The 26,753-nt window shown below is 44.1% G+C and overlaps 1 protein-coding gene across 1 annotated transcript in view; it reads left to right on the top strand.

Moving 5' to 3' along the window:
- KIAA1549L (KIAA1549 like) overlaps positions 1 to 26,753 on the top strand; it is a 301,138-nt gene that overhangs the window by 251,339 nt on the left and 23,046 nt on the right. The window contains exon 17 of the mRNA XM_023185518.2: positions 20,365 to 20,715. Coding sequence (XP_023041286.2) covers positions 20,365 to 20,715 — 351 coding nt within the window. The remainder of the gene's footprint in view (positions 1 to 20,364; positions 20,716 to 26,753) is intronic.

Raw genomic sequence — 26,753 nt, 5'->3', positions numbered from 1 at the left:
CATAAAACACCTTGGTTGTTTAGTTTTATAAAATTACAGATGCTTTGGGCAAATCTTTTATTTTTCCGCTAGGTTAAATTATTCAATGTTAATTTTTCTGCTTATAAAAAATATTTCCTATGCCAAATTCGTTCAGCAATTTGATAATCAGCCTGTGATTAAAAATCGGGCATTGGAAGCTTCCGGTTAATCTTTTCCCACCAACAGTGAACCTTCTTCCTCGATGCTTGCTTAGTTTGGGGAACTTTTTCATCCGCCCAGGCATCTGAGACACAGTAGGATTCTTAATTTATTTCAAGATTGGCATTAATAGGGTTTTTTTTTTTTTGTGAGATTCTAGGCAAAAACACTTTGACAGTTATGAGGAAATGGGTCAGAGGTTTCCCTATTAACCTTAAAAAGAGAACATTGAAGATCGTTTCTTTTTTTTTTTTTTGAAACGGAGTCTCGCTCTGTCACCCAGGCTGGAGTGCAGTGGCCGGATCTCAGCTCACTGCAAGCTCCGCCTCCCGGGTTCACGCCATTCTCCTGCCTCAGCCTCCCGAGTAGTTGGGACTACAGGCGCCGCCACCTCGCCCGGCTAGTTTTTTGTTTGTTTGTTTGTTTGTATTTTTAGTAGAGACGGGGTTTCACCGTGTTAGCCAGGATGGTCTCGATCTCCTGACCTCGTGATCCGCCCGTCTCGGCCTCCCAAAGTGCTGGGATTACAGGCTTGAGCCACTGCGCCCGGCCTGAAGATCGTTTCTTAACCACAGTGACGTGACTTGCAGCACTCACTTAATACCTTTGGAATGTCATGTTAGCAACTTACCTAGAACAGTAGAAGGAGGGAGATGATTTTTAGGAGGAGATTGCTCACCCTCACAGACATGTGTAAGTATACCAAGTACATGTTACTTTAGGGGAAGCCTGCTTTATTCTAATAGACTACTTTAAAATAGATATTTCTTTGAGAAGTGAGAAGTGCATGTGATCTCAAAAATATGATGATAAGCCCCCTTAAGAGAAGAATGATCATCTCGGGAATGGCTTTAAGAATTTGTTGACTGTAAGAATGAAATTGCTTACCTGTATCTCCTCTTTGCTTTTTATACTAATCATATGAAAAATGTCTACTATTTACCAACTGCTCACTATAGACCAAGCCCTATTCTAGTCTTTTCATGTGTATTATCTCATTGCATTTGCATAGTTATCAGCCAAGTAGATGCTTTCATTATGCCCGTTGTATAGATGAAGAAACTGAGGCCAGTTATATAATTTGCTTACCCAGCCCCAGAGCCCCTCCCCTTAACCACCATGCAGTATGGCTTCTGTATTCATCCTTCCTCACTGTACATCTTTCCTTATGTAATATAATCCATATCCTATATTTTTGAACCTCTGGAAGAAGCTAGATGTCAGGGCTCACAAGCATTCTTACATGAATAACTCATACAAGCAAAACATGGACCAGCAAATAAAGTAGAAAATAAAAGTGAATCATAGTTTTAAACAATGCATTCATTTTCTGAGCTCTTGATTTTCTAAAATTACCAGAGCACTCTGGCAAAAGAATCCATTAGCACAGCAGTGAGCCAGTCATTCAATTGGAAACATGTCATTCTTCCCACTGGGTCTGGGGATCCAGAAGCCCTGCCAAAATATCCAGTCCTTTCTGCCAGGCTGGGGAACCTTGACACCGTAGAAGCAAAAGCACTGGGAGATTGATTTAATTTTGCATTTTTTGAAAGATGACTGGAGTCCCAAAGGAAAAGCCTGAATGTAAAAATAAATGAATAAATGCATAAATAAGCAAACACATGCTACACTGGCACATCTTAGCACCAGGACTGCAGCAGCATGGATTGTTTCAAAATTTTCCCATAGAACAAGAGTTATTAGGGCCTATGGGAGGGAGACCGTTAGCTCCAAGGGGTTTGGGATCACTGCGTTTTACAGTAACAATCTTCAACCTTTTGGTCAATCTGCCAGCTAAGGGATGTAGTACACTCCTGGCAGTAATGATGCCTCACTTGGTAGTAATATTCTAGAAGGACGCATTCCCATTAGAAGGATGTGTTATTTTCTTTTCTTTTCTTTTATTTTTTTTTTTTTTTTGAGATGGAGTCTCGCTCTATTGCCCAGGCTGGAGTGCAGTGGCTGGATCTCGGCTCACTGCAAGCTCCGCCTCCCGGGTTCACTCCTGCCTCAGCCTCCCGAGTAGCTGGGACTACAGTAGCCCACCACCACGTCCGGCTAGTTTTTTGTATTTTTTTAGTAGAGACGGGGTTTCACCGTGTTAGCCAGGATGGTCTCGATCTCCTGACCTCGTGATCTGCCTGTCTCGGCCTCCCAAAGTGCTGGGATTACAGGCTTGAGCCACCGTACCCAGCCGGATGTGTTATTTTCACAAGATGCTCCAAACTCCCAAAAGACCAGATCATATTATTAAACCAACTTTGGCATTGAAATTAATTCATCCCTATGTATAAAGCAGGTAGAAAAGAAAATGTCAGCCTAATGTGTAAAAGCAAAAATATCTCTATTTCAAAGAATTTTTTAAATGTTATTTTCTGAATGAAAGTCATGTGGAAAATGATGAAACAGTGAGGAAAAGAAAAAAAAAATGCTGCAAATATGATTCTCAGGCAGAATAAAGACCTAAGAGATTTTTCCTTTATCAGTCAAATTATTTACCCCAGTATGTGGATATGAAGCCTTTGTTTCCAAAGGGCAAGTAGTCATTAAATCATCCCCCAGAAAGAAAAATGCACCTGTTCAACCTTGATCTGTTTTTGGAGTTTAAAAATAGGTGGCAGGAAGGGAGCCAGCTATGTGCCTTGGCTATGAGGGGGACTCTGACATTTATTGTTTGAATCATAACTTTGAAAATGCATGTTGACCTCTCAGAAGTAGGGACTTTTACAAACTACTTCTTTTAGTTTCTCTCTAGCACCTTACTTAAAGTTCCATGCACTGGAGGTAGTTGCCAGTGCAGTGGGCTCAGACCCTAAAATGTGGGCAGTGGGTTTGAAAATGTTAAAAAGGATGGCTGATTCATTGATGCATCTCAAAGAGACGATCACAGTCATAGTTCTCATTCCGGAGGACTTCTCTGGAGAAATGTTTGAAACCAGATGCTTCTACAGCTGAAAAGTACATGTAAATCTATAAAAAGGGGTATCAGGCAAAGTCCAGCTGCAGAAAACTGAAAACATCAAGCTGTTTAAAACAGACCAAAAAAATGACTCTTAGGAATTAGGTGCTCACAAAATCACGGGCAGGCTGAAGGAATGTTCCTGGAAAGATTCCTAGAACAAGATCACAGGGCTGGCCCTGAGGAGGGGCGGCTGCCTCTTCCTCAAGCAGGAAGGTGGAGAAGCGGCCTGCCCTGGAACACCGAGGTTAAGAAAACACAGTCGTAGCATGATCCAGGAATGAGAGAACCCCATAGAGCCGGGGTTAAGGACTGTGGTGCTCAGCAACCCAGCTTCCAGCAGCCAAGGCAGCAGAAAGATGGGCCTGCCCCATTTCCTCTGTCCAAAGTGCACACAAGTGCTGCATCTAACTGACAGAACCGAAGTCTCATTCGCAGCCGCAGCCTCCTGGAAGGCCAGGAGATAGAAGTTAGCCATTCAGCCTCAGCAGTACAGGAATGCACGCTACAAGGAGGTTCCTGTCCGCTACCTCCACTGCAGGCACCAGGTGAAAGCGAAGGAGAGAAAAATTACCAGGCAGGGCAATACTCAGGAAGCAGTTGGGACATCTAGTGAATAAAAGTATATCCCAAAGGGGAAAATGAGCCCATTTCTCAGAGCTCAGTCCACAACATCCTGCTGAGGAAGGCCTGGGTGCATTGTCTGATGTCAAGCCTAAAGGCTGACAATGCAGCCAGCTTCCTTTGTTACAGGTGAGCAGTGGTTACTGGAAGGAGACGAAGGAATTGAAATGGTTGTTTTGATGAGTTCCACTTGTCGAACAATGAAATATTATCTGGAAAGTCCCTGACTGCTCACAAAGCTTATGGCAGGTCTGGGGCCTCCTAGGTAAATTTGTAATCCTATTATTAACAGAAATCTCTTCTGCCCACCCCCTTCCCATACCTGCCCCAGCATCTTACAGCTTTGGTGTAACAGAGACCAAGGCCAACCACAGGAATGCCCTGGTGCTGCATAATGGAGTGGTCCCAATTAAGGGTACAACCAGCTCTTTGCTCCATTGGGAAGCAATTGGTTGGCTTTGGAGATTTTGTCCATTATTCTAGAACCAACCTTCTTGTTGCCCCCCGACCTAGGTGCTCTTGTGTTGACCCCACCACCATTACCACCTTAGCATCTCACCCAAAACTTTCCTCCATAGCCCCCCTCTCAGCCTTTCATTTCCTTCTCTTACCTCTCCCAGCTAACACGAGCTATAATAACCCTGGCTTGATATGTTATCTTGACTTAATTTACAGTACATTATATTTTAACAGGGACTTCTAATCCAAGGGAAATATCTGCTCATGGGGAATCAGGCTCCCTGGGAGAGCCTGAGGCAAAGAGATCGAGGTGTTTGAGGGTGAACGGGGTCTTTAGGTAAAGTCTGGATCTCACCAGGTTGATGGCTGCCCAGAAAGATACTTATCAACCCCACAGTGATGGAGGCCACTTGGTGAGTCAGGAGCGGGAGGTGGGATAATAATTGGCAGATTTGAAAGGGAGGTGAAGGGCTTTCAGGATGGCCTAGTGACCTCTTTCAGAGCCAGACCTCCCCTGCAGGCCAAGAATTTCCCTCCGTTGTAGGCAACTTCCCACTGGGCAGGAGATAAACAACTTCCCTTCTGTTAGCAGCACTCAAGTGCTATCTGCCTGCATCTTCTCTCTGATCCCCTGCATTCTGGACCCTGTCTGCTCTTATTCTTGGTACCTGCCTGCCCATCCCCATTTTTCCCAGACTCTGGGACCTCCTACCCTTTTGACCTAGAGTAGCCACTTCTTTCAGGCCAGGGTCCCCAGCATGTTCTAGGTATACTGTCAGGAAGAGGGGGAAGCAGGTTTAGGAAGATTTAAAAATTGGGCTATGGTATAGACACTACAAGGCCTCAGCTGACCCCATGGAGGCTCTGCAGCTCAGATGGCCCTGCAGAGTTGTCTCAAGTTTGGGAAGCAGCTGTGCATATGTATTCTAGAATGGACCAGTCATTGGATGTCCTTGGGTGAGGCCGTTCTCTTTAGCCAAGGGCAATTCCCTGCAAGAGCTGACATCTGAGGGCTGACAGCTGGCAGTGTGCCCAGCAGCTGGGGGAATCCATCTTCTAATCCTAAGCAGTATGGCTCAGAGTCCACTAGTTCCTTACAATCCTATGCACTCCTGGGCCACCCATGTCTGCCAAGCCCCTGCAGGAGCTGGAGGCCAGCGACAAATGAAAACACCCCTTGGGAATTGCCATTCCTTTTCTTTCTTCTAGCAAACATTTACCGAGTGCATTGGAACCATGGCAGCATATGCACACTTAATGTACGTAAATTCAGTAATACGAGCCCTGAAAGAAAAAAGAAAACAAAATTTAAATAAAGCTAAGAAACTAGCTTTTGCATGTATTTTGTTTATATTGTATGTTGCAGATTATATGTTTCTTTTTCCCTATTACCGTATAAGGTTGTATGCACAGGGCGACATGGGCTACACTAAGTGGATGAGTTAAGAGATTTTCAAGGGCTTTTCTCTGTATGATTTTTACCTACTCTGCCGGCTGGCATTAGCATTAGCATCTAAGCCTTCTGTGAGATTCCACTGTACCTACCTGTGTGAGGCCCTGTGGAGAAGGGAAAGATGTATTCATTTTCGTGCATGGCCAGGTAATTACACACTAGTGGAGGAGAGAGGTAGAGGCACATGCAACATGCTGTGGCAATGAACTTGGATGGGAAGGGGGAGTGCTCCTGAGGGTTTGTTCCTTCCTGTCTGTCCCATAGCCATGCCCAGTACAGTCTCCATCACTCACCACTGCTGAGCTGCCAGACAGCTGCCGGGAAAATCCTTCTAAAACACACACTGTTGTTCAAAATCCTCCAGGAGCTCCCCATAGCTTTGGGGATAAAACTCAGACTCTAAGCTCCCAGCTCAGGACTTTTCTGCTCTGGCTGGCTCAGATACGCCCTTCTAGCTGACGCTTGTCACTCCTTAACCCACCCCCTTGGCTCCAGCCCGAACACCTTCCCCAAACTTGTCCTGTGGTTTCCCATGTCCAGGTCTTTGCACGCACGCATCGCTCTGCCTGGAATCTCCCTTCCTACCTGCTTCATCCAGGCCCAGGCTGCTCAGTCTCCTCACTGTTAACACTTAAGGCTGTAGAGTTTCTTCACACGGTGCACTGTCCTGTGCATTATAGGATGTTTAGCAGCATCCCTGGCCTCTACCCATGCATGAGGTGCCAGAAGCCCCTCCCAGGTGCGACAACCAAAATATGTCTCCAGGCATTGTACACGTCCCCTGGTGGGCAAACCTGCTCCTGGCTGAGAACTACTGACTTAGGCAATGCTTTTGGAACTTGGTTTAACCATGACCTTTCCCAGCACCTTCTCCTGGCTCCTATGCCTATGGGCCCCTCCTTTGTGTTCCAGTAGACCCTGATACTCACCCCAATCAAAGCCTTCGCCCCCAACTCCCATTAGATGGTTTACTTGTATTATTTCCCCATGCAACTCCTCAAGGACGGGAGTCATGTTTTATTTATGCTTGAAACCTCGGCACTCAGAATAGGAACTGGCACATAATAGATGCGGTGTCTCTATTTGTTGGGCAAATGAACAAACAAGTGTGTCAACCAGAAGAGGTGATTCCTGAGCTGAGACTTGAAAAAACAGGGCATGTTTCTACCTCTGAGCCAAATACACATTAGGTTTGACCGAATATCAGAACCTTAGGCAGATTTCCGTTGCCATTTGGAGTTCACTGTCGATGGTGGTCATTCAATAAACTGCGTTGGCAAAAGCAGCAGAAACCCCAACTTAAACCGTCTTAAAACCTGAATGGGATAAGTTGTTTACGGTAAATCCAGGCATGGTTTGGTTGAGGCCCCAGTCTGTTCCTCTGCATTAGACACAGCTCTGTGTTCCCCTGTGTGTTGGCCGCATCCACAGGTGGACTCTGGTAAGAAATCCCAGGCCTCATATCTACATCCTGCATGGACCAGTGCAAGAGGGAATTCTCTTTTCCCAACCTCCAGACAAGGTGTATGGGGGTTACTCTGACTGACCATCATGTGCCAAGTGTCCACCCCTTCCTGAACCACTGTAGCAATGAATGCAGGGAGATTACACTGATTAAATTAACCTGGTCAGTCCCCATCGATGGAGCTGGGGCAGCTTAGTCCCAGCTAGCCCCCCTGGCTAAAATACAGAGAGAGAAGGAGATGGATGCTGAGGCCATCACAGTGCCTGCTACAGTACCTGCTGCTTGAGGAACACTTGTAGTTGGACTTCTTTATTTAGAGAGACAGATCTTGCTTTGTCGCCCAGAGTGGAGTACAGTGACACAATCACAGCTCACTGCAGCCCCAGCCTCCTGGGCTCAGGCAAGCCTCCCTCTTCAGCCTCCCAAGTAGCTAGGACTAGGGGAGTGACACTGTGCCTAGTTAATTTAAAAAACATTTTTTTTGGTAGAAATGGGGTCTCCCTATGTTGCCCATAGAGGTTGGTTGGTCTAGAACTCCTGGCTTTGAGCAATTTTCCCACCTCAGCCTCCCAAAGTGCTGGGATTATAAACATGAGCAGTGTGTTGGGCATTTTAAGGAGCTCGCCCAACAGTCTCCTTCATGTCACTCTTCCCTCCAGTTTCATCCTGTTGTCATCTTCTTGTTTTTTTGTTGTTGTTGTTGTTGTTTGTTTTTGAGACGGAGTTTCATTAGTGTTCCCCAGGCTGGAGTGCAATGGTGCGGTCTCCGCTCACTGCAACCTCTACCTCCTGGGTTCAAACGATTCTCTTGTCTCAGCCTCCCAAGTAGCTGGGTTTACAGGTGCCCGTTGCCATGTCCAGCTATTTTTTATTTATTTTATTTTATTTTTATTTTTAGTAGAGACAGGGTTTCACCATATTGGCCAGGCTGGTCTCGAACTCCTGACCTCAGGTGATCTGCCTGCCTGTTTCTCCCAAAGTCCTGGGATTTTTACAGGTGTGAGCCACTGCGCCCAGCCCTCTTGTTGTCTTTGGTTGGCCCTTTCTGAAGGGAAAGAACAGCGTGGTGTTGTGTAATGACTACTATTCACTGTGGGCTCTGGAAGTCCAGGCTGCAGTCAGAGGTTCATGTTTTGGACACAAGTAGAGTGATAGAGGGATTTTGTGCATCTGTCTGATTTTTTCAAGAGCTGAAGAGGCGAAAGGGCAGACTTGAGTGGATGGCAGGGAGAGCCCGTTTGTGGTGGAATAGTGCTGACTCCTGGGAGAGATCCTCCCAGTCTCCTTGCTCCCTGCAGTGCCAGCTCAGCTAAGATGAAAAAAAGCAGGTGATGACTCACCTAGAAAGCAAAATGCAAATTAACTTTTCATGAGAGAAAGCCATTCTTGATATGTTTACTTTGGGGTTGATTCCTTTTTAAGAGGTTTTTAATTACGACTGTGGTTTATATACTGTTCTTGAAGTTCACAGGTAGTACCGTGGAGGAGCTGTCCTCATAGCTTATGGAGCTAGGCTACTTACGAGTTACATGAAGTTAGGCCAGTTACCTACCTATCTGCACTTTATTTTCTCATCTGTAAAATGGGGATACCAGTGGTACCTATTTTATGAGGATGTTGTGGGAATTAAATGAGTTAATGCGGACAAAGCATGTAGAAAACAGGCAGTGAACATTAGCTATTGTAATTCCCCAGGAGGGAGAGGGCGATACTTTCCTTTTCCTGTTTCTTTTCTTTTCTAGCAGTTACTACTCTGTTTTTGTTGTTGTTGTTTTGAGACTGTCTCAGTCTCTCGCCCAGGCTGGAGTGCAGTGGTGTGATCTCAGCTCACTGCAACTTCTGCCTCCCAGGTTCGAGCAATTCTCCTGCCTTAGCCTCCTGAGTAGCTGGGATTACAAGCATGTGCCACCATGCCCGGCTAATTTTTGTATTTTTAATAGAGGTGGGGTTTCATCATGTTGGGCAGGCTGGTCTGGAACTCCTGACCTCAAGTGATCCACCCAACTCGGCCTCCCACAAGTACTGGGATTACAGGTGTGAGCCACCATGCCCGGCCTGCACTTAATGCTCTGAATTGTGTCACACACCAAAGAGAGGACTGTACTCCTCCAAGGGTGCCTTTCTTCAGCATGACCGGACAAGAGATGGACTTGGTGAAGGGTGCCTGGGACCTCTCCCACCTTGCCGTAGTACAAGGCCACACTTCCAGAGATGACCTTTAAGATAATGGTTTTGCAAACACAGGGTGGGACAGTGGTTGCAACTCAAGGCAAATGGATCTTGCTCAGTAACTGAATTTCCCCTGCTCCTTAGAGAGCAGCAAGTTATGGGGGAAGAAAGACAGGAAGTTGAGCTGGCACCTGAGACTTCTGTTACATGGGGAAGATGTTTTGCATTGAGGGCAGTGAGTAAGGCTAAGAGCGTTGGAGCACCTTCTTTTATCCTTGCCTGTCCCATCTTCGTGGTCTCAGTGGAGACTCTGATTATGGGTCACTCTCTGAAAGGATGTCCCTATTTCCTTAGAAGTCTATGAGAGACCCTTTCATGTCTTTTCTACCCACCTGAAACACAGAAACAGCATGCTGTCCTCACATCCCCATAGCCCTGGAGTGATTATAGATCATCCTTTGGAAAGGCATCAGAATGAAATTTGAAATTTTGCTGACATTTTTTAAAAATTCCATTTGCACACCTTTGCAGAAAAGTCACCAAGCCATTATTTTGAACCCCACTGCCTGTTCTGAGGGCAAGCAATCTCACTTTATTATTAGAGAAGCTTTCGGGGTGCAGGCTCATAGGAAACTGCTGCAAAGGTCTCTCTGCTCCTGTACCATCATGGTCTTCTTCCCACCTGGTGAAGTGAGAACTCCCTGAAATGTGGTTTCCAGAAGCAACTTTCTAAATATGTCTCTGCTTCCTCAGTAACAGGCAGCACTTGCAGTGGGCAGAGGAGGCATTAAATGGAGAGAAGTGGCACTGTTTGTGTGGCCCAAAGGACTCCAATTGGTGGAAAAGAAAAATGGACATGGAGCCAGATACATTTCATCATGGCCAGATGGCCCAGGAATTTATCTTGCTGAAACCCCCACTCGGTCTCTGGGCCCTTGCCATGAAGTTGCATAATTTGTTCAGAATCTGTTCTTGCAGGATGGAGCTGCGATTGACAGTGAGCTGAAAATCAGGGCTTTGGGGCAGGGTTTGGAGAGGGGCTTCAACTTCCTGTGCTCCAGAAATGAAGTACCAAGGTGAGGCAAAGTGATGTTACACCCGCTTGTGGAAAGTGTGGGCTTGTAAAACCCCTGTTCACTTTAGGGCTCCTAACTCGAAAAATTCTAGAATAAGTGGCCTCAAGAGCCCTTTATCCCTCTTCGTTAAGCCCATTCTAGATAAAACTGTTTCATTCATTTTAGACACATGGGAATGTCTTTTACTGTTAAAGACTTTTGAGACTCATTTCCACTCATTCATTCAATGAGTATTTATTCATGTTCTACCACACGCCATTCTGGGATGCGGCAGGAAACATGACAATGTCCTGCCCTCATGGGGCTTATCCAGTAGTCACCACTTATCTGTGGTTTCAGTTACTTGCAGTCAACTATGGTATGAAAATATTAAATGGGAAATTCCAAAGATAAACAATTTATACGTTTTAAATTGTGTGCCATTCTGAGTAGTGTAATGAAGTCTAATGCCATCCCACTCCATCCCACCCAGGACAGGAGTCTTCCCTTTGTCCAGCTTATCCTGGTCAACAAGGATAAAGTCTGTGCTACCCAGATGTCAGTCACTGTCACAGCATGCCAGTGCTTGTGTTCAAGTATCGCTTATTTTACTTAACGGTGGCTCCAATGGGCGAGAGTGATAATGCAGTTCGGATATGACAAAGAAAAGCTCTCTAGTGCTTCCTTTAATAGGTGAAAGTTGCTGACTTAGCAAGGAAAGAAAAAAAAAATTGTATCCCAAGGTTGCTAAAATCTCTGGTAACAATGAATCTTCTTTTTTCTTTGAGACAGAGTCTAGCTCTGTCACCCAGGCTGGACTGCAGTGGCGCAATAACGGCTCACTGCAACGTCCGCCTCGTGGGTGCAAGTGATTCTCCTGCCTCAGCCTCCCAAGTAGCTGGGATTACAGGCATGTACCACCACGCCCGGCTAATTTTTGCCTTTTTAATAGAGACGAGGTTTCACCATGTTGGCCAGGCTGGTGTTGAACTCCTGACCCGAAGTGATCCACCAGCCTCGACCTCCCAAAGTGCTGGGATTACAGGCATGAGCCACCGTGCCCAGCCAAGAATGAATCTTCTACCCATGAAATTGTGAACAGTATATTGTTATAATTGTTCTGTTTTATGATTAGCTATTGCTGTTAATTTCTCATTGTGCCTAATTTATAAATTAAACTTTATTATAGGTTTGTGTGGGAAAAAACATCATGTATATAGGATTCATTACTCTCTACAATTTCAGGCATCCAGTGGGGGTCTTGAAACAAAATTTTACCCTGAGGATAAGGGAGACTAACGTATTACACTAGGGAAAACTGACAACAAACACCCACGCGCATAGATGTACAGCACAGTGTCGGGAAGGCTATGGAGGAACATAACTCAGGGAAGGCAGTGGAAAGTACCAGGAGCTTCTCTGAATAGCTTGGGCAGGGCAGGGCCCTCCAGGGAGGTGACTTTTGAGCAGACCTAAAATGCTGGCCCCAGGGGAAGAGCTTTCCAGGCAGAAAGTACAGCAACTGGAAGGGCCCAGACATGCTTGGGGAGCTCAGAGACCATTAAGGAGACCGGGATAGCACAGTTCCTCTTGTTGGTAAAAAGTCTTGGCTTCAACTCTTGCCTTTCCTTCACCCTCACATCTAATCTATCAGCAGCTCTGCCAGTTCTCTTCCAAAATACATCTTGAACTCACCCACCCCTTGTCTGTCCATGACCACCCTACCCAGGCCCCTGTCGTCACTGCTGGCCTGGGTTACGGCAATAGCCACAAGCAAGTGCTTCCTAACTGGCTTCCCATAAATTCCAGTCACATTTCTTCCCTGCTTAAAATTCTTCAGTCGTTTCCCATTGCCCTTTGACAACATTCCAGCCTTCTTACCATGGCCTTTCAGACCCTGCGTGATCTGGACCCTGCCTTCCTCTCCAGCCCCATGTCCTAACAATTAGGGCTTTAGCCATGTATTAGGTCCATGTATTAGTTTGCTAGGGGCACAGACTGGGTGGCATGGTTTAAACAACAGACGTTTGTTTTCTCACAGTTCTGGAGGTTATAAGTTCTAGATCAAAGTGTTGGTAGGGTTGGTTTCTTCTGAGGGCCATGAGGGAAGGATGTGTTCCAGGTCTCTTTCCTGAGTTTATGAAAGGCCATCTCTTGCCTGAGCCTTCATATCGGCTTCCCTTTACACATGCTGTGTCCAAATTTCCTCTTCTTAGAAGGATCAGTCCTTTTGACCCAAAGGTCCACTCTAATGACCTCATTTAACTGAATTACCTCTGTGAAGGCCCCATCTCCAAATACAGTCACATTCTGAGATGCTGGGAGTTAGGACTTCAACATAAAAATTTTGTGGGGGACACAGTTCATTCTGTAACAGTCCTTTCTTTTTTTCAAGCACGACCCACTCTCTCTCACCTCTGGGCTTTTTCATAAGCTTTCCTACAACCATCACATGGGCAACCTCTTCTCCTCCTTCAGGTCTGAAAACATGACACCTCCTCAGAGAAGCTTTCCCTGACCATCCACATCAAGCTAGCTATGTCAACCCATTATGTTTCTTTTATTATGGGAAAATAGACATATGATAAAAATGTACAGGTTGTTAGTATACAATGTGATGAGCTTTGACAAACGTGTATGCCCTTATAACCACCAAGCCAATGAAAATACCAAACGTTTTCATCACTCCCAGAAAACTCCCTCACGTTTTTTTTTCAGTCAATATTCAGCTCACCCGTAGGCAACCACTTGTCTGATATAAACCACTATAGTTTTGCCTAAACTTCATATAAATGGATTTATTCAGTATGTACTCTTTTGTGTCTGACTTCTTTCACTCAAGACTCATCTATGTTATTGCATGTATGAGTATTTTATTCTCTTTTATACTGGGTACTATTTCGTTGTATACATATAATACTATTTGTTTATCCATTATCCTATTATTGGACATTTGAATTGCTTCCAGTTTGAAGCTAGTATGAAAAAAAAAAAACTGCCATAAGCATCTTCATGTGTTTTCTTAACAAGTGTTTTCATTTATCTGGATAAATATGTAGGAGTGGAATTTCTGGGTCATAGGGTAGGTATATGTTTAAGAAATTACAGTTAAATTTACAAAGTTTTTGCATTGCTGCCCCTCCCACTAGCAATATAACAGTTCTAATTTTAGTCTTCAACCTCACCAACATTTGTTGTTATTAATCTTTCTCATTTTAGCCATCCCACTGAATGTGAAATGATATAATTTCCTTATTACTAATGATGTTGATCATCTTTCCATGTGTTTATTGGACATTTTTGTGTCTTCTTTCGTTGAGGTATCTTTTCAAGCCTTTTGCCCAATTTCTAAATTGAGTTGCTTGTCTTTTTGTTATTCATTTGTAGGAACTATTTATATATTGTGGACACAAATATTTTCTTGTGGTTGGTAGCTTGTCTTTCCATTAGTTGTCTGATAAGATAGTAGTTTTAATTTTGAATAATACTTAAAGCTACAGAATGTGTCCCAGGACTAAATTGTTTTGGAATATCTTTTAAGAAGAAGATACTTGGGGTTCCCAGCAGGGCTATAATTTCCTTCAAGTTTGTTCTCATGGTGTTTCAAAGAGAGGATGAAGTCATGTGGGTACTTAGCCACTGTGGGTACCATCCTAGATGTGTTGGACTGGTTCACTCATTTTAAAACAACATTGAAAGAATTGCAGGTGCTTGCTCTATCCAGTGGCCACCATGAAGCACAAGACCAGGGGCCCATATATGGAGGAGGAATGGCTTAAATGTCTTCTAAATACTGTGGCCTTTGCTGCTGAGTTCTGATATACCATAACTCTCCAAAACTATAATTACGTGTATATCCTCTCACCTGGTAATTCTCCTTCTAGAATTGAACCTAAGGATAAACTCATGATTATATGCAAAGTTCTTTTTTTATTATTATTATTTTTGAGACGGAGTCTCGCTCTGTCACCCAGGCTGGAGTGCAGTGGTGCGATCTTGGCTCACTGCAACCTCCGCCTCCCGGGCTCAAGCAATTCTCCTGCCTCAGCCTCCAGAGCAGTTGGGATTACAGGCATGCGCTATGTCACCTGGCTAATTTTTGTGTTTTTAGTAGAAGCAGCATTTCAACATGTTGCCCAGGCTGGTCTGGAACTCCTGACCTCAAGTAATCCACCTGACTTGGCCTCCCAAAGTGCTGGGATTACAGGCATGAGCCACTGCGTCCAGACATATATGCAAAGTTCTAAACACAAGGATACTTATTCCAGCTTTGTTCATATAGTAAGATATTAGGAAAACATCTAAAATAGTGGACTGTTAAATATATGGTAGCCTAAAAACTCCATTTATTAGAATACTATGAAGTCCTTAAAGTTATTCTCTATAAATACATTTATTTATTCATGGAGATACTTATTTACAATATTGTTGATTTAAAAAGGTTTCAGAATACTGTGTTAATGTAATGTCATTTTAAAAAACCTTATATATGCACGCATATATAAGTGTGTTTACATATGTGTATATATATGCCTACATATATATGTATATGTGTGTATGTATTCTGTTTATAAAATCATGACCCAAACAGCTTGGTCTGAGAGAGTATCTAAGTCAAAAGAACTCTGCCAACAAAAGTAGTTTTTGAATACCTCTACTCCTTTACTTATATTTTTATATGTGAGAAGGCAAGTACATAATAGTCATTAAAACTTTCTAAATTCCCTTAATTCCTCTCCCATTCACATGCCACACCTGCTTCTGCACCTCTCTTGAAAATCTCACCATAAAATTCTGCAGCCCACACCTCTTCTGCTTCTCATTGCCCATCCCCACTTCCTGGTCTCCATCACACACACAATCTGTGTGGCAAAGCGTGGGCTCTCCTTGGAAGTGGAAGAGGGAGAAACTGACCTGGGTCAAGCCCACACTCTCTGTAGTGGCCTGGGGCAGTGGGGAGGCCATTGGCAGTTCTTTAGTATTCATAGGCTGTTGGCAGTTCTTTAGTATTCATAATCCTCATCCTATTTCATATGCGTAGAAAACATCTGGAAGGATGTGCATGAGGTCAAAACGTTAACAGTAGTTATTTCTGGTGATCGGATTAGAGTAGATTTTAATTTTCTTCCTTTTGCTTATCTGTGTTTTCTAATTTCCTACCACGAACAGACATTCCTTGATGAATATTTTTAGAATTTTTATTGAAGTATATCTTGATTAGTTTATAAAAATAGCTTTTGGAAAAAAATGAGTTTCTCAGACCTTTTCAAGAATGGGAAGTCATAGAAGCAAGTATGGTCCATTCCAAGTTAAAGAGGTTTAAAAATAAATTCTCTGTCCTAGATACAGCCCCAACCCAAGCCAACTGTCAGCCAACACTGGGAGGTCTGTCTTTGCTCCTGTCTCCCCTCTTTTGTCAAATAAAAGCAAAAAGCATTTTCAGAAATGTGCCAGTGAGGGAGAAGGGTTTAGGGCAAGTTCAGCCAGTCGATGTGATATCTCGTATCTGAAAATGGACACAACTGCAGAGCTCTGAGAGGCTGAGTGAGGAAACCCACGTGAAAAAGGCGGCACAGAGCTGGCACACCACAGGCCCGTGAGTCAATTTGAGCACCTATTATGTTTGTTCATTGAACAGACAGTTACAGCTTCACCTCTGGACAAGGTCCTGGATTGGGGGCTGTGAATACAATGATGAATAAGACACTGACCCAACCCTGAAGGAGTTCCCAGTCTATGGGAGGAGATAGATAACAGCAACAATAATAATTGCAGCTAATGTTTATTAAACAAATGCTGATGTGCCAGATACTGTGAGTGCTTCGTATTTATACATTGATGCTTTTCATCCTTATAGTAATCAATAAGGTAGATTATCTCAATAAATATTTTATCTTCTTTTCTGGTCATAGAAATTTGTTTGACTCTGTCAGAGCCCATAGCTATAGTATGGTGATGGATCTGTTTATATAGAGAGAGTGGGTAAGAGCTTAGGTACCGGAATCAAACTTTCTGTGTTCAAATCTCAGCTCTGCTAATTATGGGCAACACATTTGTCTTTCAGTGCCTTAATTTCCTTGTCTGTAAAGTGGCAATATTCATAGTTGTTACTTTATAAGTTCTATAAAGGACGAAAAGAGCCGAAATGCATAAAGTACTTAAAACAGTGCCTGGCATGTAAACTGTTGATAAAGATGAGCTGCTATTATTGCTGTTGCTATTATTCGTTTCCTCCCATTGACTGGGAGCTCCTTGAGGGCTGGGTCACTATCTTATTAATTATTGTATCCATCACCCCCAACCCAGGGCCTAGTACAGGGTTGAAACCAATAATTGTCTGTTAAGCAAAAGGACGAACTTATCACTATTCATATGTTTTAGTTGGGGTGGGAGGTGCAGGGGATGGTTCCCTTCATGAGTGGATGTCAGATTTCCCCAAAGATGATGATAATAGGAGCAGTATGGCATCTCCTAGAGCAAGTACAGTCCAAGAAACATAAATGTCAGACCGTAGTTCAATTCTCCCATTTTACAGATGAGGAGGCTAAGGCTTATGGGGTTCCTGCGACTTCTTACTGTCATGCAACTCATTAACATTGGAGGAAATGTGTTAGGGAAAGTGGGCCTTTTATCTTAACCTCAACTTCCACCTCAAGGGTGTTATAAATAAAGTTTCAGTGCTGCAAAAGAATTAGCACTTGAATAAAAAAATTTTTTTTAATTCTCAGCAAGGCAAATTACTTCTATAGAAGGGTGCACCCTTACAGATGGAGCAATGGTGAGCGCACACTTGGATAAGGGAGGAGAAGGGGTTCTTATCCCTGACGCACATGGCCCCTGCTACTGGCCCCTATTGGCTAAGGTTAGACCGCACAGGCTAAACTAATTCCGATTGGCTAAAGAGTGACGGGGTGAGTGGTTTGGTGGGAAAAATGGTTATGACAGAGCAGGTAATTGGAATGAGTCAGGGTGGACCAGGTAATCGGAATGAGTCAGGGTGGACAAGGTAATCAGAATGAGTCAGGGTGGAGTTGGTTATTGGAATGAGTCAGGGTAGAGCAGGTAATTGAAAAAAGTTTCTTTATGAGGAAGTTAAGTTTAAAAGTAGAAGGCAAAGAATTGAACATACTGACATAGTGACTCTTTGAAAAGAAATTTAGAACTTATACCTAACAAGGGGAAGTGGACAGAATTTATTTCAGTTTAAGTTCACAAAGCTTGATTAAATGCCAAGTGCCTGTGCCAGGCTTCTGAGAAACAGAAGTGAAATGGCTTCAGGGAGTATCCGGTCTTGGGGAAGTCACACTTTAAGCAAATCCAAGTGTGATGAGAGGAAGCACAGGTATAATGAGAGCTAGTCTTGTTTCTATCTGTAGCTATCGAGAGATGATTGGTGGCCTGATCAAGCCTGTTGAGAACATACTTGGACCTTCCAGTTAAAGAGAATTCCCCATGCGGAATGGAAACCTTATGGGGGAAGCAGAGGCTGATCTCCATTCGGGGGTCGTGGGGTCGGTGGCAGTGGGAGCCTGGAGAAAAAGTCTCTACCTTCCCAGCAAAGGTAGCACTTACATATGTGTGTATATGTATAACACATATATATGCGGTGGCCTAGCACTGTTCCCTACCAACCTTACTGAAAGAACTCATCCACCCCCAGTACTAACCCACCCCAGGGCTCTTGGGGCAGTGGGAACAGGGAAATGTTGCTATGGATGATGCTTTTGCCCTAAGGCACAACTATAAATTCATGTGATAATAGATCTACCAATATGGCTGGAAATGCATAGCACAGCTCGGGGTGGGGAAATCGTACCTCAGCTCACCCCTGTGCTGTTAATCTCCCACCTGGGAGCAGTTTAGCATTGAGCCTCCATTATGTATCAGGGAGACTCTGGATGTCGGGAGGAAGGGCCTTGTGTGGCTAGCAACTGGCATGAGCAGGACGTTGTCATGAGAGGCAGTGCCGTGCTGCAGGATGTGTGCGGGTCAGGAGCTGGGAGCAGGAGCCTCTGCCATTGCCTGCCTCTGAGTAACTTCAGATAAGTCACCTCCCCATATGTAAAACGGGGCTTGAATTTAGTGATCTCCTAAAGTCCCTTCGGGCTCTGCAATTCAGTTTTGAATGTTCTATGCATTGTGAAGAACATAACTTTCAAGAGTTGCATTTGCTGTTGTAGAAGGTATCTCCAGGCAAAACCACATCTCAACAGGCAGATCTGCTGGCTTTCAGGAAGCATGTTTCCCAGTCAGTGACCTTAAGCCTTTCTCTAAAAAGCCTCTAAGAGCAGAAGAGCCCCAATGTGTCCCCCAGCCCAGGGGTTTGGGGGTCATGCATCCAGGCATGAAATGTCTTTGAGTTCTTGTTTATGATTGCAAAGGTAACTTTATATTCTACTCCAGAATCTGTCCTTGCTCTTATTAGTGTAAAAATAGTACATATTTTAAATTACTTACTGTAGATGTTTGTTGATAAGTCTAGACTTAGAGGCTGATAGAAAACCTCACTTTTCGTCTTGAACTTTAGCCAAGTCCTAACTCTAGGAGATAAGATGACAAGAAATGTATATTTTTTGTGTGCTTTCTGTATTTTCACTTTCTTCGCTAATGAGCATGTATTAATGCTAAAAAGGTAAATATATTTTTTAAAATGAAGTATAATGCAGTTATAACCTTCATGTGTAATATTTAAGGAGGGGAGGACTCCCCATTTTGGGTGAATTCCCTCATGACATTTACTTGCTGTGCTTATTGTATGCATCAGGGTGCTTTATACATAGTAATTACATGGAAATAAGTGCAATTGAATGAATAAAGTAATAATGATGATTATGATGATGACAGCAACTAGTATTGTTTTTACCATGTGCTACTACTCTAAAATCTTTAGATGTACCTTTATTTAATCGTTATAAAAGCCTTTGAGGCAGTATTATCCTCATTTCACAGATGAGGAAACTGAATTACCAAAAAGTTAAAGTAACTCTCCTGGTTGGAATGTTTTGAACACACTGTCTTTTATCTTCTTTGTGCACCTTTTATTTCTGGCTGTTGCTATGGCATCTGCCACAAGGCACAGCCTCCCCGTATCACCTTGGTGGTCCCTATCTCTTCCCTTTTGTGTTCTTGCACCCTGAGATTCATGCATGTCCAGACTGGTGGAATAAACTCCTACAGGCATCCCCACCTAATGATGGCAGAGAAGCCTCAGAGCAAGAAAGCAGACACTTATGAAGCAAGCATTCATTAGCAGGCAAGCACAAGACCATCCATGCAGCCTGCTCTGGAAGCTTATGAAGTCCCAGCTGTCTGCCCACCCTGGTACTGAAGGTGCACACTGAATGAAAGGTTCAGTGAAGAAAGGCAGGAGAATGTTCTAGATCAGTGGATTTCAAACGTGAACGGGCATCGGAATCTCCTGGAGGGCTTATTAAAGCACATATTGCTGGGCCTCGCCCCCAGAGCTTCTGATTGCGTACCATGCCTTAAGAGCCGTGATCTAGAAGCAGGATTTTGTTATTCTCTCTGATAACTAGCATCAGGCAATCAGCACTTCCTTAACCAATGGCTGGAAACAGGACCATTTAGGGAGTGAATCTAGAATGCTACCCCTCTGGGTGTAGATTACAAGACATTCCAGGGTCTTATACCCGAAGGCATAGAGGTGGGGAATGTCTCTAAAATATTTGGGAGAGTACCATTAATGTCATCAGTGAAAGCCATTTCTCAAGTCTGTTACACTAACAGGCAAAGCCTGCAGCGGTGGTCAAACTATGGGCAACTGAAGTACACACCGATACCCAGAGTGTGGACTTCCTGATAGAGGACACTGACTACCCCACTAGTGTGAATTCCTGGATAGGGTACGTAGAATATAATTTAAATTAGCACAGATGCATACCAGCATCTGTTCAAGTGAATGTTTGAGAGTAAATTGCAGAGCACCTTCATGGGAAGGAAAGTTAATTATCACATCAATGGGCTTTGTTTCCTCCCACAGACTGAGCCTGAAATCATAGAGGAAACCAACATTGACAGAGTTCATGAGCCCCGGGGCTATTCCAGGTCTCGGCAGGTGAAAGGCCACTCAGAGACCTCCACGCTGAGCTCCCAGCCATCCATTGACGAGGTCAGGCAGCAGATGCACATGCTGTTGGAGGAGGCCTTCAGCCTGGCGTCCGCGGGCCACGCAGGCCAGAGCCGGCACCAAGAAGCCTACGGCTCAGCCCAGCACCTGCCCTATTCGGAGGTGGTGACCAGCGCTCCGGGGACCATGACGCGGCCCAGGGCCGGGGTGCAGTGGGTGCCGACCTACCGTCCAGAAATGTATCAGTACAGCCTGCCTCGGCCGGTAAGTCGTTCATCCCACCCGCCTGCCATCGTTGGGTCAGTCTGCCCAGTGAGTTCCAACAGGAGACTCAGAGCAGGGGCTTCTACAGATAAAAGCTTTGGGATCTGGAGATGAACTATGCTGGGCCCTCATCCCATCATCCCATCTTCCACCCATGATCCAAAGCCTAAGCTTTTGACTCCTGTGGGCAATCCCTTCTCTCCAGCCATAATGTATTTTAGAATGAATTGCCTTTTCTAATATCCCTCCTGTAAATGGCTGACCGTGTTCTTCACGCACTGGTGGTTTCCTACACTTTCAAGCCTGAGACCCACTTTAAATATCAAAAGGCATCTCAGAGCCACACGCTAAGGGGTTGTGTGGCCTGGTGGTTAAGCGCACAGGCTTTGAGCCAGGTGGCTCAACTTTAAATCTCAGGTCTACCAGATGAAAGTTGACAAAATCAGAATGGAATCACTTGTGTTAAATAAAATTAAATGAAAAATTTTAAAAACCTGGCAAATAGAGCCAGGGAAGGCCAGGAAGGGAGGGTTTTCATGCATAAATGCCTGATAGCAAGAACTATCACAAAAGACTCTGCAAAAATCACAATCTTGCACAAAGGCCATTGCAACCTTACACACACAAAAAATACTTGTGCGAGGATGTCTGTCCAGCAACTGCCTGTCCAGGCTTGAACTGGTACCACACTTGTCATTGATTTTTGCAGCCAAGAATAATTTTCTCACAACAATTATGCAATCCTCCCTATTTTTCCTTTAAAAACTTTTGTCTTCCTTTACCTCCCTGAACACAGTTTATTATGGCATGGGTATTCCCATTGCAATACCCATTCCCAAATAAACATCATTTTATTTTTAGAGACAAAAAAAAAGTTTGTTATTTAGGTTGACAGCCACTTCCTGGCTTTGTAACTTGGGAAAATTACTTAAAGTCTTTACAAATGAGAAAAATAAGCTACTTTCTAGACTTGTAAAGATTGAGTTGGTATATGTAAGGTACTGTAAGAATGCTTGGTACATAGTAAATGCTATACAAATATTAATCATGGGTTGGGCGTCGTGGCTCATGCCTATAATCCCAGCACTTTGGGAGGCCAAGATGGGCTGATCGCTTGAGCTCAAGAGTTCGAGACCAGCCTGGGCAACGTGGTGAAACCCCATCTAAACAAAAATTTGCCAGGTGTGGCTAATATGTGCTTATAGTCCCAGCTATTTGAGAGGCTGAGGTGGGAGGATTGCTTGAGCCCAGGAGGCAGAGGTTGCAGTGAGCCAAGATTGTGAGACTGCACTTCAGCCTGGGTGACACAGTAAGACCCTGTCTCTGAAAAAAAAAAGAATATTGTGATTATTAAGTAGCAATTATATTTCTATATTTGAAAAAACATCCAATGACTGAAAGCTTCTGTAATTTACACTTGATCTTAGTAAAAAAAAAACCAAGAAGTTATAAGTTTTTGTGATTTAAATCACAATTTTAATGAGTTTGCATTTCATTCATCACCATAGCATCTAAAATTTATCTTTTAAAAAAGACATAGTTTTATAAACCATAGACTGTGATAGACAATGCCTTGTGCATGTATAGATGCCAGATTCTGGGAATCTGGGATGAGTTCTGGGTTTCAGAGAGAAAGGCTTAGACAACCAGATCAAGTCTTCCAACAGGTAAGAAGATACGATGGCCCATAGCTGTCGTATCTCAATTTTGTAAAACCATCTAAAAAAAAAAAATCCATTGTGGGTCATATAATGAAAATTTAAATGGTTCTGTTTGTTTTACTTGTGGCTTAGTGTTTGTGGCAAGGACAAAAACATCAGCATTATGTATATTTTATAAATGAAGCCACCTACAGTGGAAAAGGACCGTGAAATAACATAACAGAGAGATGGGTCGTCAAACTAGAACTAACCTACTTTCCTTCCTTCCTTCCCTCCTTCCTTCTTTCCTTCCTTCCTCCCTCCCTTCCTTCCTCCCTCCCTTCCTTCTTTCCTTCCTTCTTTCCTTCTTTTTTCTTTCTTTTATTTCTTTTCTTTCTTTCTGTCTGTCTCTCTGCCACCCAGGCTGGAGTACAAGTTCAGTGGCACGATCTCGGCTCACTGCAACCTCTGCCTCCCAGGTTCAAGCGCTTCTTGTGCCTCAGCCTCCTGAGTAGCAGGGACTACAAATGCATACCACCACACCCGGCTACTTTTTTGTATTTTTATTAGAGAGGGGGTTTCACCATGTTGGCCAGGCTGGTTTCGAACTCCTGACCTCAGGTGATCCACCTACCTGCCTTGGCCTCCCAAAGTGCTAGGATTACAGGCGTGAGCCATCACGCCTGGCTGAACCAGAACATTATTAAAGGCAGTTCTTTTGTTATTAAGGTTTCCTTCTTTATCAACAACCCATGAGGTCCATATTTTCAGGAAAAGAGAAAATAGCTAACAATACAGAGTATAAATAATGATTCTTAACCCAAGCTCATACAGAGTCCTTTTGTGCTATGATAATGTGGAAATCCGTAGAAAAGGTGGCAATTTAGAAGGATAACTGTGATTACTTTCTGTCTTCTAAAGAGGAGGCGCTTTGAGCTCTGCTGGAAGATAATTGGAAGCTGGTGGTTTAAATACACTAGGCCAGGCTAATGGCATTTATATCATGGAAAAGGTTATTGCCGGCGGCCTGGGATTTCTGCAGTCCAGTTCAGGAGACTCTTGATCATATTTTACCCGTTAACTCTGTGAAGAAATTGGACTCCACATCTAATGTCCAATCCAATTTTGCTAGCAGTCATAATGGATCTGTGCCAAGCAGAATGAAAACATCCTACAGTCTTCCTGTTGGTGACAGAGGAGGGGATTTCAAAAAAGACAACAGGGCTAACACGTCTTCCCCACTAGACTCTTTACAGATGGAATTAATGGTAATAACAATAACAGCAATAGTTGGCATCTATTGAGCTCCCGTTGTCTACTGGACACAGCTAAGTGCTATGTAGAAATTATCTCTTCTAATCCAACAACCACCCTATGAGATCAGTATTATTATCCCTAAGTACTCAATGAGGAAACTGAAGCTTGGAGAAGTAAAGAAACTTGCCCAAGTTTAGGCAGCTGTAAATGGCAGAACTGGAGTTAGAACCTAGAGCTGCCTAATTTCAAATCCCACACTCTTTCTACCCTCTGGCCAAAGTGACTTATAGGGACATCTTCCAGGCTCTGATGAGAACTTGAATATCCAAACTTTGGAGTATAATCTTCTTACAAGGAAGCTTACCCAAGGCTGGGCTTTGTGGCTGATGCCTGTAACCCCAGCACTTTGGGAGGCTGAGGTGGAGGATGGCTTGAGGCCAGGAATGTAAGACAAGCCCTGAGCAATATAATGAGATCCTGTTTCTACGAAAAAAAAAAAAGTTGGCTGGGCCTGTAGTCTTTGCTACTTGGGAGGCTGAGTTGGGAGATCTCTTGAGTCCGGGAGTTCAAGGTTGCCTTGAGCTATGATGACACCACTGTACTCCAGCCTGGGTAATAGAGCAAAACCTTGGCTCTATTTAAAAAAAAAAAGAAGAAGAAGAAGCTTACCCAGTTGGAGTTTTGTCTGTTCTTATCATTGCCCTAGTAAGGGAGGCATCTCCATTAGGGTAAAATTGGGAATTTTATGGTCTTTTTTTCCTCCTCTTCTCATAAAAACAAACAACTCCCTCCAAGCCTTTGTTAATGATGAAATATGCAGATATATCAGCTATGACTTCCATTCTGCCACAACACTTGGATTCAAGAAATGTTACATTTCTACACCTGTAGTTCCAGCCACTAGGAGGCTGAAGTTGGAGAACTGCTTGAGCCCAGGACTTCAAGGCTGGCCTGGGCAACACAGAACAATCCCATCTCAAAAAAAAAAAAAGCAAGCAGGAAGGGAAGGGGAGGGGAGGGGAGGGGAGAGTAAAGGAAAGAAAGAAAGAAAGAAAAAAAAGGAAATGTTACATTTCTTGTGTTTCTCCAAATCTATTTGAATCTGTTCTGAACTCCCATCTGGCCCAGGGCATGCCAGTTATTCTGGGGCTTCTTCCGCCTCTGGTTATACAAAAGTCATTGGTGGTTTGATGAAGTGAGGACACCAGGAAGGAGCGGACCTACACCGGTCACTGTTGACAGTGCGTGGTCCAGCTCACAGGAGTCCTTGAAGGCAGGCCGTTCTATCATAGCTGGGCCAGATATGATTCTATCTATCTGGGCCAGATTGGGAATAGGGCTGTCTGCCTTGGAACTGCCCTAAGAAATCCTCCCCTGTAAGTCACCTACCTCTGGCAAATGAGTACCCTTATAAGCTTAGAAAAATCCTTATAGTGAGTAAAATCCACAGTTTATACAGCAAGGCTGCACGATAAGGGAGAGAGAAGGAAGGCGGGAGAGGAAGGCTGGCGAATCCTTAGCCCTCAAACTCAGATGGGCAAGAAAAGTAACTTTCTTTTTCTGTGATCCTCTCCACGTGCCAGAAGCTCAGTCTCAGTTCAGGCTCTCTTCCTCCGTATTTTCTGGGGACCTACATGATGTTGGGTAGGGGGAAGGCTGCAGTGTCTGGTCCCCATGTGTCCTCATCTCACCACTCCGGCTGGTGTCCCTGAGAAGCCCTTGTTCCCACTTTTTCTCGGGTTGCCCTTCCAGGCAGAGCATAGCTGTATCCTCTTTCTCCTACTCAACACGCCCTCACCAGATTCTTCCCTTCATTCCTTCCATGCTTGTGTGTGTGTGTTCAGGTGAGCTCGCTCTGTCCCTTGCTCTATCATTCTCTTACTGAAGCACACGTGCACACACACGCACCTGCTCCTCTCCAGCGGCTTCTTTGCCACCACACAGGACTGTTAAAGCCACTTCTGGTCTACGTCCATACCACCATACTGTTCTTCTCCTGCACCCCGTGGAGGGAAGGGGAACTCTGTGCTGTTGCCGATTCCTGGCCTTTCCTAGAGGCAGATACAGGTCCCTTGTCTTTCAGATTCCCCAAATTTTGATGGGACTTACGTCCTCTCCTCCACCTCTTTCCCCAGGGTGAGACAGGACAGAGGGCTCCTTTTCCAAGCCCACTGGCATCTAACCTCTTGCTTCCTCTGTGGCTCTCCTCTCCTTCCTATCCACAGAGTGTAAATGTACCTCACTTCTTTGAAATCTCTTGTTGGTGGCATCAAACTGAGTGTTTTAGGACTTAGGTATTCAAAATCCTAGGTTCTTGCAATTTAGTAGTTTTGGCTTATGAAACTCTGATAAGAAGAGGCGGGCGGATCATAGGTCAGGAGTTCGAGACCAGCCTGGCCAACATGGTGAAATCCCATCTTTGCTAAAAATACAAAAATTAGCCAGGCATGGTGGTGGGTGCCTGTCATCCCAGCTACTCAGGAGGCTGAGGCAGGAGAATCGCTTGAACCTGGGAGGCAGAGGTTGCAGTGAGCTGAGATCATATCACTGCACTCCAGCCTGGGCAACAGAGCAAGACTGTCTCAAAAAAAAAAAAAAAAAAAAAGAATTGGCTCTTGTGCCCTCCTCAGTCTTTTGTGCCTCCTTCCCTGGGGCAGGGAAAGGGCCCTAGATTAGAAGAACTGTGGAGGAAAGATGACTACGATTACTGGTTGAGCATCCCAGATCTGAAAATCCCAAATCCAAGTCACTTTTTGGATGCCAGCATGATACTCAAAGGAAGTGCTCCCTGGAGCATTTTGGATTTTGGAGTTTTGGATTTTGGATGCTCAACCAGTGATGCAAATATTCCAAAAATCCGAAAAAAATCCAGAACACTTCTGGTCCCAAGCCTTTTGAATAAGGGATTCTCAACCTGTGCTATATGAGAATATTATTCCATCTCAGAGGGAACAGGCTATCACTTATTGAGTACCTACCATGTGCCAAATATTACATTCATATATACAATTAGTCTTTAAAACAGGCTTTGAAATGAGGGCATGATACTTTCATCTTCATTACCTAATAAGAAAGCAGGCACCCATCCTGGCTAACACGGTGAAACCCCGTCTCTACTAAAAAAAAAAAAAAAAAAAAAAA

Source organism: Piliocolobus tephrosceles, chromosome 13 (assembly GCF_002776525.5).
Source record: "Piliocolobus tephrosceles isolate RC106 chromosome 13, ASM277652v3, whole genome shotgun sequence".
Taxonomy (NCBI): domain Eukaryota; kingdom Metazoa; phylum Chordata; class Mammalia; order Primates; family Cercopithecidae; genus Piliocolobus; species Piliocolobus tephrosceles.
This window is presented reverse-complemented; position numbering and strand designations above follow the sequence as displayed.